Source organism: Euleptes europaea, chromosome 18 (genome assembly GCF_029931775.1).
Source record: "Euleptes europaea isolate rEulEur1 chromosome 18, rEulEur1.hap1, whole genome shotgun sequence".
In the NCBI taxonomy this organism is placed as follows: Eukaryota; Metazoa; Chordata; class Lepidosauria; order Squamata; family Sphaerodactylidae; genus Euleptes; species Euleptes europaea.
The window spans coordinates 2,714,885-2,734,268 of NC_079329.1; the positions used below are offsets into that span (position 1 = coordinate 2,714,885).

Here is a 19,384-nt window from a genome sequence, read left to right on the forward strand (position 1 = left end):
CGTGCGAGCAAAACGGCAGAAGCAAAACTGAGGCAGAGCCTTTAAGCAGCAACAAAACAAAGAGTGTTGGAGTACTAGTCCTTCAGCAGGAGATAATGACCGGTTAGTGGCAGTCCAAGAGAAGCAAGTTACACTGGAAGTAAGGGGAAGAGAGACCTCGCCAGGCAGAGACCTGGGATGGCTGCGGAACTGCCACATGGGCGGAAACGGGGCTTGCAAGACCATTTCCCCACACTGACCAAGCTGGAATTCTTTGTCACTTGGCAAAGGCCTGTCTCTCTGATCACCATTGTCCATATTGTAACCCAAATCCTGAGATATCATTTCAGCTGCTAAACCAATAAATACTAAACAGTATACAAAATGTTGGCCAGAGCATGCTGGTCCTTTGGAAGTTGTGTTTTGTTGGAGCCCTGTAATAATTTCCTGCTGCCACCTGATGTTTCCATCACTTGAGGCAATCGGGACTTCAAGGAGCCTCTGCGTGGACCTGGCTGAGAGTCTCCACACTTAGATGGAAGTGCTGTTCTCTATTTCTGGTGGGTTGAGGTAATTGTATGGGAGGGGCAAGCGGCTGTTCCTCTCCTCAATTTCTTTGGAGATCTGGGCCAGGCGGTTCTGAAAAGTTGCTATGACTCGCTTTGGTTCCTCTTCTGTGAAATGCTCAGCAGGGTAGCAACCCAGAGGCCTCTGGAAAGAGAAGAAGAGAAAAATTTGTATGCTGTCTTCACCACTGATTTGGATTTGTCTCATTTTCATTGCGGTCAATTATTCCTCTGTTTCTTATATGGCATTTTACATCGTTTGTACACTGTTTAAAAATGTTGGAAAATGTGGGGGTAATTTGGCATAAGGAGGTGCAGAGTGGTAATCTGCAGTACTGCAGTCCAAGCTCTGCTGATGTCCTGAGTTTGATCCCGACTGGTTTCAGGTAGCCGGCTCAAGGTTGACTCAGCCTTCCATCCTTCCGAGGTCGGTAAAATGAGTACCCAGCTTGCTGGGGGTAAAGGGAAGATGACTGGGAAAGGCACTGGCAAACCACCCCGTAAACAAAGTCTGCCTAGTAAACATTGTGATGTGACATCATCCCATGGGTCAGGAATGATCTGGTGCTTGCATAGTAGACCTTTACCTTTTTAATTTGGCATAAGGAATGAAAAACTAGAGCAAAAGCGAACATTCACAGGTTCACGAGGGAGAAATTAAATTGAAATGGGGATATTCAAACTGAATCAGACAACTTTCAAACCTGACAACTTCTGAATTAGCAAGAGCACGGGACATGAAATTTGGTATCTATCCAGATCTCTGCCCATTGGGAGGCCATCTGCATGAATTACCTGCAGGGCTTTCTATGCTGTTGGTGAGACTCTAGTGCACCTTGAAGGAAGGGTGTAATATGGATACAATAAAAGAGCTAACTTTTTTTCACTTTTTAAAGTGGAAGCTGAGGTTTGTTGCACTTGTAGCTAGAAGATTCCTGGACTTTCTCATTCCAGGGTAGAGCTTTGATCTCTAGTAAAGTGTAGATCCAGCCCAGGGCCCACCTGATTTATTTAAAATATTTATTAGCCGCCTTTATACCTTATAGGAACTTAAGGCAGCTTACAATATAAATAATAAAATGTAATAACAAACTACAATAAAATGCATAAAAGCCGCTAGTTAAAGGCAGTCAGTTAAAACTGCTGTTAGGCAGAACAACCAATCAAATGCCATCACGAATAAAACTGTCTTCAGCTGCCTCCTAAAGATTGGAAGTGAGGGGGGCAGGTGCACTTCCCTGGGGAGGTTGTTCCATAATCGTGGGGTTGCCACTGAAAAGGCCCCCTCTTGTGTACCCACCAGACGAGCTTGTTTGATCGATGGGATAGTCAAGAGGGCCTCTCCATGTTATCTTAGTTGCCTTGAGCAGGAACGTACAGGAGAAGATGGCCCTTCAGATATCCTGGTCCCTTCCACCCGAGTTCTTCCTTACCCTGTCTCCTGGTTCTTTGCTGAGTAGCCAAAGGATTAGTAATGATCTACAGGTTGTGCTGACGTCTGGCAAGGTCTCTAGGATGCTCCCAAAAGTTGCACTACCCTTGGTCCTAGGTGGTGGCTTTCGCATGGACGAGGGATAGTTGGGCATCCAGGCTCCGAAGTCAAACTAGAGAACAAGGGAGGGTGGGGATTAGGGGAAACTTAAATATAATGCTAGGTCAGTCATTGCTGAACATTATATGTAATAAGGCTAGGTTCATGCGACACTTAAAGGAGAGCACTGTAGCATGTACTGTCTTGGATAAGCAATCAGAAACTGCAGCAGCTCAGAAATACTGTCACTAGGTTATTGATCATACTGCCCTGAGAAAAGCTGCGAGATCACCACAGGGATAGCTGAATTCCCAATCCCTTTGCCATTGGGCAATGCCGTGGGTTACGAACTCTCTTACAGAAGACACCAGCTCCTTTGAACACGCAAGATCCATCCTCTTGCAGTGAGGAAACAGTTCAGGGGAACTCATCTTCAAAGCCATTTCCACTGGCAAAAAAGGTGTGGGAGGGAAGCCAGAACACTTTGAAGGTGACTTCCCCCAACCATACATGTGACTACAAGACCCAACTCATGCCACATATATTGTGAATTTTGGCCCTCAGGCTGGGAGTGAAATCCATAAAGTGATGAGTCAAGGGTTGGGGGGAAAAAATAAGGAAGCCCCTAACCTGGCCATTGTTGACGCTGGCGTGGCGGATAGAACCAGTGAATATCACCATGGTGAGGTACTTGGTTAACTCAGCAATGGTCTCCAGATGTGAAGGGAAGCCTGTGAGGACAGAGAAATCAGCAACAGGGGGGTAAACAGCTTTACCCGCTCAGTTGGCCCCCAGCCCTCCCACTGACGGCTACAGACAATTCTGGATACTTTTGTGGAAGATGTCGGCAGCTTTAGGGCCGACGGAAGTGGGCCTTACCAGAGGACTCTCGCCCAAGCAGGCCTTTGTCAAAAATCTCAGCCACCCAGGCCTGGAGCTCTGGATCTTCCCTCACAGAAATATCATCCAGGTAGTAAAGACTGACGATTCCAGACACAAAGCTGTAGGGATGAGAGAAGGGATGGGGAGAGAAGGGACAGTCGTTTTGGGAGAATAGAGAGAGAGCTTGAGTATATACATCTCTTCCCCTTTTGGGAGACCCAGTAGTAGTTGAGTGTCAAACTAGACCGGGTCTGAATCCCCACTCATGCCAGGGGGAGCTCACCGTGGGCCAGTCACACTCTTTTAGCCTAAGCTACCTCACAAGTTCTTGTAGGTTATCCGGGCTGTGTAACCGTGGTCTTGGAATTTTCTTTCCTGACGTTTCGCCAGCAACTGTGGCAGGCATCTTCAGAGGAGTAACACTGAAGGACACAGTGTTACTCCTCTGAAGATGCCGGCCACAGTTGCTGGCGAAACGTCAGGAAAGAAAATTCCAAGACCACGGTTACACAGCCCGGATAACCTACAAGAACCAATGAACTCTGACCGTGAAAGCCTTCGACAATACTACCTCACAAGGTTGTTGTGAGGATACAATGTAGGAGAGGAGAATGATGTAAACCACTTTGGGTCCCCATTGGGGAGAAAGGTGAGGTATAAATGAATTAAATAAGACGCCTCAAGATGCGGCAGGGGCTGAGCTCGCTCGCAGTGGCCAGAAGCGTGGGAGGGGGACAGGCGTTGCCTCCTGGCCCGAGGCAGCTCCTGATCCGCTCTGAGCCTGGTCCCTTGGGTCCTGACACACGAGGTGGGGTCAGGCCCAGCCAGCCACACTGTGGGAGGAGAAACGGAGGACACCTTGCTTGGGGAGACAAAAGGCTTTGTTTTCCGGGCTGCCCTCCCCCTCCCCCCCGCCTCGCACCTGTGGATCGCTTCCCAGAGCTTCATGCCATCCTCCTTGTAGTAATAGTTGGGCAGGGATTCGACGCCCCTGTCCCTGAGGTCATCGGGGAGGCAGAGGGTGGAATAGGTCAAGGCGGAAAGGCCCTTGGCCAGCAGGTGAGACAGGCCGTGGAAGCCCGTGGCGGTGGCCTGCAAAGAGAAGACATGGTTGGCGCAGATCGGCATGGTGACGGCAGGGCAGTGCAAGAGGGAAGGCTGTGGGGCGCCTGAGTGACACAGCTGTGGAGCAGGAAGAGCCCCGTTTAGGGTTGCCAACCTCCAGGTGATGCCTGGAGAACCCCTCCCCCCCAGCATGACAGCAGATCTTCAAACTACAGAGATTTCGTTCTCCTGGAGGAAATGGCTACATCAGAGGTGGACTCCGTGGCATCACATCCATGCTGAGCTCTCTCTCCCATCTCCAAGCCCTGCCCTCTCCAGGAATTTCCCGACCCAGAGTTGGCAGCCTACCCTTGTTCCAATATCACTTCTAGGATTGCCAACCTCCAAGTAGTAGCTGGAGATCTCCCGCTATTACAACTGATCTCCAGCCGACAGAAATCAGTTCACCTGGAGAAAATGGCCGCTTTGGCAATTGGACTCTGTGGCATTGACGTTGTTCCCCTCCCCAAACCCCACCCTACCCACAAAAATCTCCAGGTATTTCCCAACCCTGAGCTGGCAACCCTACTCACTTCTGTCCCAAACTCCTCAGGTGGGTTAAAGGCAAGCCACCGAGTTTACATCTTCAGCTTCTCAATACGGAGGTTGAGAATACTTGCCTACTTTACAGGTTTGTTGCCAAGACTGCTAAGCTTATTTACGTGACCCGTCGATTGCTTGACGTATTACTGTCAAACTGTCTTGGCTCTGGCGCGCAAGCAATTTCCTGATCAGTGGGAGGAGATAACAGGGAGGACAGCCTGCCCGCTCCTGTCTGCCTCTTTACACCAGTGTAATGTGATTCCTCTCTTCTCTCCACTTATTTCACAGGGCCGAAAGAGAGAAACAAGTTGACGGGGAAGACACGTGGGCTGTGTAAGGAGACCTTCACATCTGATATTTCTGCATCACCACAAGAGAAGGCTTTTCCCCCTGGTCTTGCTTTTGGCACTTTGGTTACGCTCGGGTCTTCCTTGCGCGCAAACATCTCTGTCATCGATTCGATTGCGTTTACCTCATCAATGAGCCCTCCAGGGCCAAAGAGGCGAACCCTGCCGAGAACGTTGATGTGAAGCGTGTATCGAGTGTGCGGGATCAACAGCTGTACACACAAAAGAGAGGGGGAAGGAAAGAGAGAAACGAGGGGTGGAGGGTTTCAAAGAACGAACGAGGGTGACGAGTCCATAGTAGTAAGACAGCAGTATCCCCCTTCTCCAGCCATCTCCAAAGCCTGCCAGGGCCATCCAGCCATTGACTGCAGGGAGAAGGCAGTGTGGCAGACAGGACAATGCCTAGGGTTGCCAACCTCCTGGTGGGGCCTGGAGTAGGGTTGCCAACCGCCAGGTAATATATTGAAAAGAAAACACCTATGCTATACCAATTAGTTGAGGGGAAAAATAGCACAAGGCTCAAAAAGTTATGCAAAGTACAAAATTTATACCACAAATACTACCAACTAATACAGTGTATAAACTACCACCCATGTGAATATAGACGACAATCAAACAAACAAACAAACTTATATACGAATTGCAGTCTCTTATAAGCCCAACAGCTCTATCAGTCTTTGGTAATACACTGACAAACGAGTTGCTTCCTCCGCCTGCAAGGCTTGGGTTTGCAAAGAACTGTTCTATGAAATTGACATCTTCTTCAGCAGAAAAAACAGAACAGTTCTTTGCAAACCCAAGCCTTGCAGGCGGAGGAAGCAACTCATTTGTCAGTGTATTACCAAAGACTGATAGAGCTGTTGTGCTTATAAGAGACTGCAATTTGTATATAAGTTTGTTTGTTCGTTTGATTGTCGTCTATATTCACATAGGTGGTAGTTTATACACTGTATTAGTTGGTAGTATTTGTGGTATAAATTTTGTACTTTGCATAACTTTTTGAGCCTTGTGCTATTTTTTCCCTCAACCGGCAGGTAATAGCTGGAGATCTCCTGCTATTACAACTGATCTCCAGCCGATAGAGATCAGTTCCCCTGGCGGAAATGGCCGCTTTGGCAATTGGACTCTATGGCATTGAAGTCCCTCCCCTCCCCAAACCCCACCCTCCTCAGTCTCCACCCCCAAAATCTCCCGCCGATGGCGAAGAGGGACCTGGCAACCCTAGCCTGGAGAGGGATTACAACTGATCTCCATACCCTAGAGCAGAGGTTCCCAATCTGTGCTCCATTGAGTACTTGGTGCTCCAGGAAACGTATCCTAGTGCTCCATGAAGAGATTGGAAAGAAAAATACTACTGCCATTTGGTTTAGTATATAGGCGCCAGGTGAAAATTAGCGCTCCGTGACAAATTTCTCTCCTGAAAAGTGCTCCATGACTCAAAACGTTTGGGAACCGCTGGCCTAGAGGAAATGGCTGCTTTGGAGGGTGGACTCTACGGCGTCACATCCCTGCTGAGGTTCCCTCCCCTCCCCAAATCCCACCCACCCGAGGCTCCACCCTCAAATCTCCAGGAATTTCCCAACCAGGTGTGACCAACCCTAACGCCACGCATGCGCACACCTTGTACAGGGGATGGCACATGGGCAGGTGCCGGATGGTGGCCAGAGTGAAGACTTCGGCCATCAGGTGTGTGTAAAGCAAGTGAGTGAGGACCTCGTGGATGTGGAAGGTGCTGTTTCGCACCCAAAACTTCGCAAGGGCCCAGTCCCACTCCGAGTCGCTGGGCAGGAAGATGGGGCTCTCTGGTCCGGGTTGCTGAGTGAGCTGGAGGGAGAACAAAGGGAAAAAAGCAAGTTGCTACTCTTCTTGGCTGTGCTATGCACAGTATTCTGAAAACAAGCAGGAGACAGGAAACAGGCAAAAAATGATGCCCTCTGGCACAATCTAAGACAGTGTCCCCAACACGGTACCTGTGGGCACCATGGTGCCCGCCAAGTGATTTCAGAAAGTGGGTAGGGCCAGGAGTGGCTTTTGCCCGGCAAGGCCTCAGATTGGCCATTGGAGATTTGGTTGGCTATACAGATTTAAAACAACAACAACGTTGCTTTGGCCGCAGCTGCCACCACAGCACAACGATTCTCATTGTGTGACTGAAGGCAAGTTGTGGCAGCCATTTTGTGGCTGGCTCCACCTCCTGCGATAGTCATTTTGCTGCAGGAATTACGTGGCTGCGCCCACCATGCTGGGTCAGAATTCCAAAGATGCCCAGGCACTCAGGAAGGTTGGGTACCCCCGGTCTAAGGTATACTTTGTGTGTGGGTGGGTGTGCTATGAAGTCGGAGCCTAACCCCACTGCATTCTCAAGGCAAGAGACAAATTGAAATTGTTTGCCATTGTCCTCCTCTGTGTAGCAACCCTGGACTTCCTTGGTGGTCTCCAGTCCATATACCGACCAGGGACAACCCCTAAGATCTGATGTGGTTGAGCTAAGTCCAGGGAAACAATGCTTTTATGGAATCATCAAGTGTGCACTGACTTATGATTTTCACAGAGCTATCCTTCCAACAAATGACTTCACACTAGACTTCCGAGGTGGAATTCTAATGCGAAGATGGTTGCCCCCACCAAAGATATGAGGACAACACTATTGAACTACTCCCCAAGTGCAAAAGAAGGTCAGCCTCAGTTCCCATTCTTCCTTCTACCACATGGCTGCTTTTCTGTGCTGGCCCTGCGATCCCCAGACAGGGTTGCCAACTTCCAGGTAAGCCCTTCTGTGTTGAATTTGGTTACCAACATCTGTGTACCACAGAGGTGCCATATCTTTGGCTCACCTCCAAGTACTAGCTGGAGGTCTCCTGCTATTACAACTGATCTCCAGCAGACAGAGATCAATTCACCTGGAGAAAACGGCTTTGTCATTGAAGTCCCTCCCCAAACCCTGCCCTCCTCAGGATCCGCCCCCCAAATATCCCACCAGTGGCGAAGAGGGACCTTGCAATCCTATCCCTTTTTTGGCAGTCAAAGGGAACCCTTCTTCCTCATTTTCACCAGCAGAAAAGCTGGTTCAGTCCAACCTGATAACTCCATAGTGTGGTGTTTGGGGTGTTCAGTGTGACTGTGGGTTCATGTCTATCTTTTTATTAAAATTAAAAAATGAAATTTGATTTTCAGACTATTTCTATAGTTTTATACCAGTCTGACACAGGTGAAAAAGTTAAAAGAGACCCCAAGCTCTTGGTCACTAAGTAGGCTTGGTTTCAGAAGGGCAGCCATGTTGGTCTGCAGTAGAACAGCTGATCCAAATCCAGTAGCACCTTCATGGCCAACAGAAGTTTCAGGGTGTCAGCTTTCGAGAGCCAAAGCTCCTTTCATCAGCTGCTAAGTAGGCTTGGCTCGCCCTTTAAAAATAGCTTGCTTGGGTGGGCCTGCCTCCGTCTGCCCTGAATTCCACCCCCACTCGATTTCCATGTCCTCTAATTCCTAGGAGCAGAGTTATGCAAAGTAACGGCTCAGCCTACGGACGGTTCAGGCAATTTGCACGCGATGCGCTTCTGGGTACTGTCCTGTGGTTACGTTTCCTCTGGGGCACTTTGAAAAGAGGTTGAGCAAGGAACTCATGCGGTATTTCATTTGCTGGGAGAACCTTAAGGAAATCTTTGCAGGCATCATGGTGCAACGAATGGAAAGGGGTGAGAGGGCTCCAAATAAGGAGGTCAGTTCACCAGCATGTGTTCCTACATATGTATTCCTGCACTGGGGAGAGCTCTGGAAGGGTTGCCAGCCAATGCCTGGCACCTAGAGTTGCCAACCTCCAGGTACTAGCTGGAGATCTCCTGCTATTACAACTAATCTCCAGCTGATAGAGATCAGTTCCCCTGGAGAAAATGGCCTCTTTGACAATTGGACTCTATGGCATTGAAGTCCCTCCTCTCCTCAAACCCCGCCTTCCTCAGGCTCCACCCCCAAAACCTCCCGCCGGTAGTGAAGAGGGATTTGGCAACCCTACTGGCACCCTGTGGGAGATGGGGACCTTGGACAAGGGGGGGCACCCAATGTAATGTCCTTTCTGGGGAAAACTGGAAGTGATGTCATGCCGCTCTAGGAATCACTGGAAACTCTATGGTAAAACCTTCATCACAGGAGACCTGGCAACCCTGTAGGACAGGCTTCAACATCATTACATGAGTTCTGCAGGGCCTGCAAAACAGAACTGTTCCGCCAGACCTACACCTAGAGCAGCCGCAAGTCTTTCCAATATCATCATCTGCTGGCCTCCCCATCTTCCCCCCAACCTGGTCTGGGGGGCCACTGCTGACCAGGCCTGTCTAGCGGCTGCGATTTGGAATGAAATGCTATCTTGTTTTATTGTAATACGAAGTATGGGTTTTAAAGTATGTTTTAATGTATGTTTTAATTGATGTTTTATGATTATGCTGTGACCTGCTCTGAGCCCAGCTTGCCGTGAATGAGGGCAGGATATAAAAATGCAACAAACAAACAAATCCTGGGAAAGGCATTACCTGGATGGCGACAGGTACAAGTTCCCCCCAACGAGTGAGGTGTAGGAGGCAGAGGGGAGCAGCGATGTGCTGGCGCCGCCCGTTCAGCTCCGTGGCTGGGACGCCTTCCAGAATCCGACAGTCGATAAGAAACATGTTGCCCTTCTGTTTGAGACACAGGAGAAGATAGCGTTTGTGTGGTGTGGAAGGGTGGGAAGAGATCATTTTAGCTCCAAAGTGGAGAACAGGATATGAGAAATTTGGAAACACTTTTGAAATTATTGTCGAAGGCTTTCACAGTCAGAGTTCATTGGTTCTTGTAGGTTATCCGGGCTGTGTAACCGTGGTCTTGGAATTTTCTTTCCTGAAGTTTCGCCAGCAACTGTGGCAGGCATCTTCAGAGGAGGAACACTGAAGGACAGTGTCTCTCAGTGTCAAGTGTGTAAGAAGATATAGTCAGAAAGGGGTTGGGTTTGAGCTGAGTCATTGTCCTGCAAAAGTAATGTGCTAATCATTGTCCTGTAAGTATCAAGATAATGTGCTAATGACGGTGTGGTATGTTAATATGGAACCATTGTATCCTGAAGTGATCTGTTAATGTGTGAAGTCCAAAGCTAATCTCCATGGCTATTGTTGACTATAGTCTTTGTTAGTCTGGAGGTTTTTAGGACAGGCTTGGCTTCCTGTCCTAAAAACCTCCAGACTAACAAAGACTATAGTCAACAATAGCCATGGAGATTAGCTTTGGACTTCACACATTAACAGATCACTTCAGGATACAATGGTTCCATATTAACATACCACACCGTCATTAGCACATTATCTTGATACTTACAGGACAATGATTAGCACATTACTTTTGCAGGACAATGACTCAGCTCAAACCCAACCCCTTTCTGACTATATCTTCCTACACCCTTGACACTGAGAGACACTGTCCTTCAGTGTTACTACTCTGAAGATGCCTGCCACAGTTGCTGGCGAAACTTCAGGAAAGAAAATTCCAAGACCACGGTTACACAGCCCGGATAACCTACAAGAACTTTTGAAATTCATGGTCGGATTTTTAATTTTGTCTTTAAAAAGAGCTTCAGTCTGCAGCCTCCAGATATGTACAGCAAATCAGATCTGGGGGTGTGGGGGAAATGTGCAAAGCACCAAAGGTTAAAGGGCATTTATCTAATAACTTGTAGCTACTCCAAAATTTTACAAAATAGTAATAACAACAAAGGTTCACATAAATTACAAAATACATTAGATAAACTCCTTGTAAACAAGGGTCTGATTCCGTATAATGCAGCTTTGTGTGTTCAAGTGTGTCACCTTACCTCCAGCTCTTTGTCGAGGGTTGTGTGCTTCTCTAAGGACTTTGCAACCATCTCATGAGTGACAGGGAATTTGGTTGGCATCTCCATGCACTTCCGGATGGTTACTGGGTTGACCCCATTGACATACTGGTAGCCGAAGAAAGCGTCTTCATCCCAGTGCATGCTGACATATTCTGGGGACATAGAGATGTCCTTACAAGATCATACAGATGGAAGATTTCACCCTCCTTCCCCCCCAGGTTTTGCAGGGGAGCCAGACAGGCTCAGTGGACTTGCTATGGGGGGGGGGGCGTCTGGAGGGAGCCACTGTTTTACAGCCATATTCCCTCCCTCCCCCCTCCACTCTGGACTGTAAGTTGGGACTAATATTCAGAGCTGCACATATGCTATAATTCTATGTAAGTAGAGGACAAAAAAACAAAAAACAAAGAACGGGTTAAAAAACCAGCTTTCTGAGAACTTTTCTTAAAAGAAAGTCTTAAAACACTTGCTTCTAGTCCATGTGGCTATGAAGATATGTTTGAAAGTGTTTGCCAAAATCCCACTTGCTTCTAGTCCATGTGGCTATGAAGATATGTTTGAAAGTGTTTGCCAAAATCCCAGGTGGCTGAATGAGATTCTTCAAGGGAAAAAAAATTACTCTGGTTGAATTAACTGGATGAAGAATTCACTTGGGTCCTGAGAATGTCTAACCTAATGGGCAGGAATGGAAAATAAGAGTACCTGAAGAGGAGGGTTACTGACCTGATGCAGCCGATCGGTAGAACCAAAAGGCTCTTCGGATATCGTCAAGTTTGTTCCAAGAGTTCTTGCAGTCCAGGAGGCCTTTTAATTTCAGCTCAACTTGTCTGACAGCGTGAGAGGAAGAGAAAACGATATACCGAATGTGGACAAACAGGGTTGGCACCTGTTTTAAATCAGCAGGGCGCTTGTAGGTTTAAGAATTGCACAAGTAGTAGATGGTCAACAGGTAAAGCTTCTCCTTGGTGGACACACAATGGGGGAAATTTCACCCACTGAATTCCTGTCTACCACACAGTTGTGAAAGGCATGAGAGCCCCCCACTAGGCAAAAACGGTGATGGTAAAGGTCCTCCCCATTTGCCCTGCTCAGAGTTGTCTCCCAGCCGATCCAGGCCGACTCCCTGATTCAGCTGAGACCTTTTCAGAGCAGGTCAAGGTTCGACTGTCCTCATTCTTGGAGAGCTGATGGGGGTTTGGAGTTTTCATGCACATTCCAAATAGGAACAGCGCCCAAATTTCGCAGCCTAACTTGAAAGCCCCCGTTTTGCTGTTGCTTTTCCCCTGTGCAACTGAATTACTATTTTATCACATCCCTTTTTGCTTTCTGATACTGAATTACTGGGTGAAGGAGCCCTGTGGCGCAGAGGGGTAAGCTGCAGTACTGCAGTCCAAGCTCTGCTCACGACCTGAGTTCGATCCTGACAGAAGTCTGTTTCGGGTGGCCGGCTCAAGGTCGACTCAGCCTTCCATCTTTCCGAGGTCGGTAAAATGAGTACCCAGCTTGCTGGGGGTAAAGGGAAGATGACTGGGGAAGACAATGGCAAACCACCCCGTCAACATAGTCTGCCTAGTAAACGTTGGGATGTGACATCACCCCAGGGGTCAGGAATGACCCAGTGCTTGCACGGGGGACTACCTTTACCTAAAGCATGGGTGGACCATAGCATGTAAATGCCATCAAACAAACAGACAAACAAAAATGAGAAATGCCAATATGAAAAGTGGCTGAAATGAAAATGTGGAATGTGGAGAGGGACCATGGGTCAGTGGCAGAGCCTATGCTTGGCATGCAGAAGGTCCCTGGTTCAATCCCTGGCATCTCCAGTTAAAAGAGGACCAGGCAGTAGGTGATGTGAAAGACCTCTGCCTGAGACCCTGGAGAGCTGCTACCAGTCAGAGTAGACAATACTGACCTTGATGGACCAAAATGAAATAAAAAAGGGCATCTTGGCACTTTCCTAATTCTAGGATGGGAATCTCACTGATCACAGCTGCATTGGGGAACTCTGTAAGGACGGCCCCGATTCCCGTCTCTGCTTGGACTTACCCGGCTGCCATATTCACCTCTAAGGAGCTGGACCTGGTGCGGGAATATTGGTCATTGGGGTGCAAATGATCGACAATGTCCACGTCCAAGCACTTTGGCCAACCTGGCTGAAATTCTTTATATCTGCAGCAAAAGAAGAAAAAAGTTACTACTTAAGCCACTTTTCTCGCACTTTTTTGAAATGGAGTCTGAAAGGGCCTCTTGTTTCTCAAGGTATGTACAGACATATATCCAGACGAGCCTGCTATATAAGTTACGATTTATTTATTTACTTCATTTATATCCTCCCTTTCTTCCCAGTGAGGACCCAAAGTGGCTGACGTCGTTTTCCTCTCCTCCATTTAATCCTCACAACAACCTTGTGAGGTAGGTTAGGATGAAAGTACGTGACTAACTCGAAATCACCCAGCGAGCTTCCATGGTAGAGTGAGGATTTGAACCTGGGTCTCCCAGATCCTAGTGTGATGGTCCAACTACTATTCCACATTGGCTTTCATGGCTTCCTCCTCAAAAAACACACAAATTTCCCTCTGAATCCTTCCCTGATTTCCTCTTTCTGTCCCTCTCTCGCAATCCTCAGAAGACCTGTCTACCTTAAAAAAAATATTCCTAGAACATTAACGTCTACCCTGTCCCCCCCCATTCCAATTTTGTTTCTCCCGCTGCTAAAATTCCCAAGGGTAGGGAAGGGAGGTTTCCTGCTGCCACTGGGTAAATGGTAGCCTTAAGGATAATACTGGATGCTTTCAACAGATAACATGGAATATTTCAATACACAGAATATTAGTGTAATAAATACATTACTCAGTACAGATTGAGTTGTGATTCATTCATAACAATGAATATCCATTCACTAGAGGGACAAACAAGAGCCCCATGGTGCAGAGTGGTAAGCTGCAGTACTGCAGTCAAAAGCTCTGCTCATGACCTGAGTTCGATCCTGACGGAAGTTGGTTTACAGTTAGCCGGCTCAAGGTCGACTCAGCCTTCCATCCTTCCGAGGTCGGTAAAATGAGTACCCAGCTTGCTGGGGGTAAAGTGTAGACGACTGGGGAAGGCAACAGCAAACCACCCCATAAACACAGTCTGCCTAGTAAATGTCGGGATGTGATGTCACCCCATGGGTCAGGAATGACCCATTGCTTGCACAGGGGACTACCTTTACTTTTAGAGGGACAAACAGGCTTCCTATTGGACTCTATCAGCCGACCTGAAGATCAAAGATGCAAGGTCAGATAAGGGCAGCCACAAACCTTAGACAACTTACTTTTACAACTTACTTTTGAGAGGTAGGTGAAGCCCCCTGATCTTTTTTTGTGCCTGTTCTGGCCCTGACTCATGGTTGGGGCCGAAAAAAGCCCCTCCTCACCTACCTGTAGGCCTGCTGCTTGGCTCTGAGCTCCTCTTTCCGGTGCCGTAAAAGCAGCTGGTTCTCAGCATCCTTGCAGATGGTTTTGGCTGGAAGAAAGCCAGGAAAGACAGCAAGAGGCAGTTAGGAAGATCCCAGGATGTCGTGACGACCGTTGGTTTAGGGGGCTTTAGAAGGAGGTCAGAAGGACTCATGGGGGGTGGGGGCTACCTGTCGTAGCGTTGCCAGCTGAGTGTGGGAAATTATAGAGGGCAGGCTCTTACCTGACTGGTGTCATGCCAATGTCACTTCGAGCATGAACCAGAAGTCATGTAATTGTGTCAGCATGGTGCTCTAGGATTCAGCCAAACTCTGTGGTCTAACCATAGAGTGACAACTATAGAGTGACATCACTGCACTAGTGCAATGCCATACTGCCTCCCCTGCTGCCCTGTTGAGCTGCAGCAGGTAATGGGGAGTCCACAGCAAGAGGTCTCTTGCTACAGCGGGAAAGCTGGCCGCACTAACCAGTGACCCTTGTTCTCAGTGACTAAATGGAACCTCCTTACAGCTCAGAAATTCTGAAGTGTAAGGATGTGTCACTGGCCACCAAGATCAAGTTAATTCATGCCATCATATTCCCTATTACTGCGTATGGGTATGAAAGCTGGACATTGAAGAAAGTTGATAGGAAGAAAGTAGATTCCTTTGAAATGTGGTGTTGGAGGAGAGTGTTACGGATACCCTGGACTACCAAAAACAAACAAACAAATCAGTGGGTTATAGATCAAATTAAGCCTGAACTGACCCTAGAAGCTAAAATGACTAAACTAGGGCTATCATATTTTGGTCACATTATGAGAAGACAAGAGTCACTGGAAAAGGCACACGAACACACAAAACTGCCTTATACTGAATCAGACCCTTGGTCCATCAAGGTCAGTATTGTCTACTCAGACTGGCAGCGGCTCTCCAGGGTCTCAGGCAGAGGTCTTTCCCATCACCTGTTTCCCTAGTCCCTTTAACTGGAGGTGCCGCGGATCGAACCTGAGACCTTCTGCATGCCAAGCAGAACCTCTCCATGGCTCTCCAGGGTCTCAGGCAGGGGTCTAGGAAAGGTTATGGGCAGCAGGAAAAGAGGAAGACCCAACAAGAGATGGACTGACTCAATAAAGGAAGCCACAGCCCTCAGTTTGTAAGATCTGAGCAAGGCTGTCAAAGATAGGCTTTAGCTGAGAAAAACGTCTGCTTTCAAAGAGGTTTCTGGCAGCCTTAATGCTAGGCCTTTGCCCAGTGGGGTTGGGTTGGGGCAGAGACTGGTCTGGGTGTTCCGTTCGTGCATAATTGGGCCATAGGTGAACATCTTTGTACTGAATCAGACCATCAGTCCATCAAGGCCAGGACTGTCTACTCAGACTGGCAGCGGCTCTCCAGGGTCTCAGACAGAGGTCTCTCACTGTTGCCGACTGCCTGGTCCTTTTAACTGCAGATGCTGCTGGAGGATGAGCCTGGGACCTTCTGCATGCCAAGCAGAGGCTCTACCACTGAGCCACGGCCCCTCCCCAAACAGACCCTTAGTCCATCGGTATCAGTATTGTCTACTCAGACTAGCAGTGTCTCTCCAGGGTCTCAGAAGCAGAGGTCTTTCACATCACCCACTCCCTGGTCCTTCTGCCTTGAGATGTTTGGGATTAACCCCAGGACCTTCTGCATGCCAAACAGATGTTCTGCCACTGAGCCACAGTTCCTACCTGCTCCTTCTCTTAGCTCCAAGGTAGTATATCCCACAATCCATTGGTAACAGGGGAAACGGTAAACTTCTTCCCCGGGACCTGCCACTTCCACAAAGCTGCAGTTCCATCTGGTCTGCGGGAAGATGCTGTAGCGCTCCTTGTGCAGCCGGACGAGCAGGATGGGTCCCAAGTCTCGCTCGGTTTGAACCACGTGTTCATCCACCTTGGGGAGAGGGTAGAAGGGGGGGGGGAAGGCAGATTTAGAGCAAGCCCCTGCCAACATTTCTTATTGGCCCTTGTTATGTTAACTCGCCATTACTAGCAGATGCTGAATTAATTGTCCACCCAATGTTGCATTTGAGAACACTTCCTAGTGGATTGGGCTCCCTCAATTTGCCATTTGCTCTCCCTAGCTGGTGTGGGGGAGACAAGGATGAATCAAACCAGGAAAATTTCACAATCATGACGAACACATGAAGCTCCTTATGCTGAACCAGACCCTTGGTCCATCAAAGTCAGTATTGCCTACTCAGAAGGGCAGCGGCTCTCCAGGGTCTCAGGCTGAGGTCTTTCACATCACTTACTTGCCTAGTCCCTTTAACTGGAGATGCTGGGGATTGAACCTAGGACCTTCTACATACCAAGCAGATGCCCTACCGCTAAGCTACGGCCCTTCCCCTGAGGATAAAGAATGATGCTCCCTTATCAGACCACTGATCCATCACAGTCAGTATTGCCTACTCAAACTGGTAGTGGCTCTCCAGGGTCCCAGGGTGAGGTCCTTCATATCACCTACTGCCTGGTCCTTTTATCTGGAAATGCTGGGGATTGAACCTGGGACCTTCCGCATGCCAAGCAGATGCTCTATCACTGAGCCACGGCCCCTCCCAAAGGTATCTGACAAAGGTATCTGACAAAGGTAGCTTTGAAACTCACATCCCTCAAAAACCTTGTTGGTTTTTAAGGTGCTACTAGACTCGCATCTAGTTGTTCTTCTGTAGACCGATGGGGCCACGCTCTGAATTTTGCATACATGTAAAGCAAACCCTACCTTTAACCCCCCCCACACACACAAATTTGCAAAGTCTAAAGCGCTCACCGCCCCAGGCGAAAAATCCTTGCCGCAACTATCCAACTGGAACTTGGGACTTTCCCCCTGAGTTCCCACCAAGGTGATGGCGACGGAGTCCATGGTACCCCCACACAGGAAGTCGCCCGTGGCCACTCGGATTTTGTAGGTGGCCATGGCAGCTGTCGGAAGAGAGACTGCTGTTGCCCCAGACCAGAAGCGCTTCTGTCCTCGGCTTTCTGCTGGAATCTTATAAGCAGGAGTGGCCAAGCCAGTTTGCTTGGTGCCCCGCCTCGGAGGGGTGAGGCACCTCAGAGACAAAGAGCGTAATCAAGAAGATGCAGGAAAGGGCTCCTCCTGATTCCCACACCACACACCTCCACCTTCGCAGTGAGAATCAGGCAGGAGAGCTGGGCCATGTGTAGGGTTGCCAGGTACCCCCTGGCCACTGGTGGGGGAATGGGGGGGTTTAGGGTTGCCAGATCCAGGTTGGGAAAGTCCTGGAGATTTGGGGATGGAGCCTGGGGAGGACAAGGGCCTCGGTGGGGTACAACACCATACAGTCCACCCCATTTTCTCCAGAGGAATTGATCTCTGTAGTCTGGAGATGAGCTGCAATTCCAGGGGGTCCCCAGGTCCCACCTGGAGGCTGGTTCCCTAGCCTAGGCATATGGTGGGAGGCCTTTCCGTCTTAGATTATATGCCCGAATGTCGTAATTAAGTGTTCCTTTCCTACCAAGGGCTTCTTGTCAGCTTTTGTTGTGGGAATAGGGTTGCCAGCTCCCTCTTCACCACTGGCGGGAGGTTTTTGGGGCAGAGCCTGGGGAGGGCGGGGTTTGGGGAGGGGAGGGACTTAAATGCCATAGAGTCCAATTGCCAAAGTGGCCATTTCCTCCAGGTGAACTGATCTCTATCGGCTGGAGATCGGTTGTAATATCAGGAGATCTTCAGCTAATACCCGAAGGTTAGCATAGATGCGAAAAGATTCAACAAAGTGCAAAATGTATAGTGCTACACAATAACACAAAACACAGCAGGTTATGCAAACAGATATAACACAAACAGTATACTGAAGTGCACCATCCAGAAGCAGTCCACGACCAACATATATAGTAAAAAAGGTATACAGTCCTTCAAAAGGTAAGTGTTCAGCAATCCTTTGAAAGGTAAGTGCACACAGTCAAGTGTGGTCCCATGAAGGTTTCCACGAAGTGAAGACACAGACCGATGGGGATACGGCCGTTTGGATTTCTTATATTAATCTCTTCTTCAGTCCCCAAAAACAGCTTATTCTTACTTCAAGTTCAACTGCCAGTAATATTTTTTGATCAACGTCAACTGTGTGGAACTGGTTGACGTTGATCAAAAAATATTACTGGCAGTCGAACTTGAAGTAAGAATAAACTGTTTTTGGGGACTGAAGAAGAGATTAATATAAGAAATCCAAACGGCCGTATCCCCATCGGTCTGTTCGTGGAAACCTTCGTGGGACCACTGTTGACTGTGTACACTTACCTTTCAAAGGATTGCTGAACACTTACCTTTTGAAGGACTGTATACCTTTGTGACTATATATGTTGGTCTTGGACTGCTCTTGGATGGTGCACTTGTGTATACTGTTTGTGTTATATCTATTTGCATAACCTGCTGTGTTTTGTGTTATTGTGTAGCATTATACATTTTGCACTTTGTTGAATCTTTTCACATCTATGCTGATTTCCAAACCTAGGTACTAGCATAGAGGTGCCTTTTTCCTACCCACAGTACCTGGAGGTTGGCAACCCTAAGTGGGAATGACAAGAATATCCTTCCGCCTGTGACAAACCATGTTGACTCCACCATGATTTAAGGGCTTAGCTGTGGGATTCTACAACTGGGGCACAGAAATCCCGGCAGGAAATTGTTCTGATCGATTGGCTAATCCCATGTGGATGAAATCCCAAAATATGGGATTAATCTCCTCGATGCACTGGCTGACCTTCCCCAGACTAGTACAGCAGCTTGAAACTGAGTCAAAGAATCTTCTGGAAACACCAGCAGGGCCAGCTCTGTCATCAGGCAGGGTTTGGCCCTGTTATTAAATTGAAGTGGCCCAGTTCGAACCACGAAAGGGTTGCAGAGATTGTCACTTGTATTGTTCTATCATCTTAAAACGTTTATGGGAAGGAAGTCAACTGAATTACTTGAATTATTAGATGAAGATGGCCAGGCCTAATGTAACCCTTACAAAATCAAAACCTGGAGCCCTTTTGGAGTGTGTGGGATTATGGGATGTTGGCATTAGTGTTGCCAGGTCTCCCACTGTAGCAGAAGATCTTCAGGTGGCAACCCTCGGCCCCCATCACTGCTCAATAGGTAGGGTTGCTAGCTCCGGGTTGGGAA

At 48.3% G+C, this 19,384-nt stretch overlaps 2 protein-coding genes across 2 annotated transcripts; both read right to left on the reverse strand.

Annotated features, from left to right (window-relative positions):
* Window positions 1–490: 490 nt before the first annotated feature.
* Window positions 491–12,870, reverse strand: LOC130489463 (hydroperoxide isomerase ALOXE3-like). Its single transcript, XM_056863186.1, has 11 exons — window positions 12,853–12,870; window positions 11,527–11,630; window positions 10,783–10,955; window positions 9,476–9,619; window positions 6,573–6,776; window positions 5,078–5,164; window positions 3,881–4,050; window positions 2,956–3,077; window positions 2,707–2,807; window positions 1,979–2,149; window positions 491–690 (listed from the first exon to the last, which is right to left on the reverse strand). The coding sequence occupies exons 1-11, from the start codon at window positions 12,861–12,863 to the stop codon at window positions 511–513; spliced, it is 1,467 nt and encodes a 488-aa protein (XP_056719164.1). The 5' UTR covers window positions 12,864–12,870; the 3' UTR covers window positions 491–510.
* LOC130489840 (arachidonate 12-lipoxygenase, 12R-type-like) lies at window positions 12,866–17,179 on the reverse strand. The gene is made up of 5 exons (XM_056863635.1): window positions 17,033–17,179; window positions 15,952–16,156; window positions 14,226–14,310; window positions 12,927–12,975; window positions 12,866–12,871 (listed from the first exon to the last, which is right to left on the reverse strand). The coding sequence occupies exons 1-5, from the start codon at window positions 17,177–17,179 to the stop codon at window positions 12,866–12,868; spliced, it is 492 nt and encodes a 163-aa protein (XP_056719613.1).
* Window positions 17,180–19,384: the final 2,205 nt, after the last annotated feature.

What these genes read in the sequence shown, in the direction of transcription:
- LOC130489463 (XM_056863186.1), bottom strand. An exon ending in TGTGCCATCCCCTGTACAAG is followed by an intron (nt 5,165 to 6,572) that starts GTGTGCGCATGC and finishes TTGTGTGTACAG; the next exon opens with CTGTTGATCCCGCACACTCG. An exon ending in GCTTGGGCGAGAGTCCTCTG is followed by an intron (nt 2,808 to 2,955) that starts GTAAGGCCCACT and finishes CTGTCCTCACAG; the next exon opens with GCTTCCCTTCACATCTGGAG.
- LOC130489840 (XM_056863635.1), bottom strand. Translation starts at nt 17,179, where the DNA reads ATGGCCACCTACAAAATCCGAGTGGCCACGGGCGACTTCCTGTGTGGG. An exon ending in GGAGCTAAGAGAAGGAGCAG is followed by an intron (nt 14,311 to 15,951) that starts GTAGGAACTGTG and finishes GCTTTCTTCCAG; the next exon opens with CCAAAACCATCTGCAAGGAT. An exon ending in GCCAAGCAGCAGGCCTACAG is followed by an intron (nt 12,976 to 14,225) that starts GTAGGTGAGGAG and finishes CTTTTGCTGCAG; the next exon opens with ATATAAAGAATTTCAGCCAG.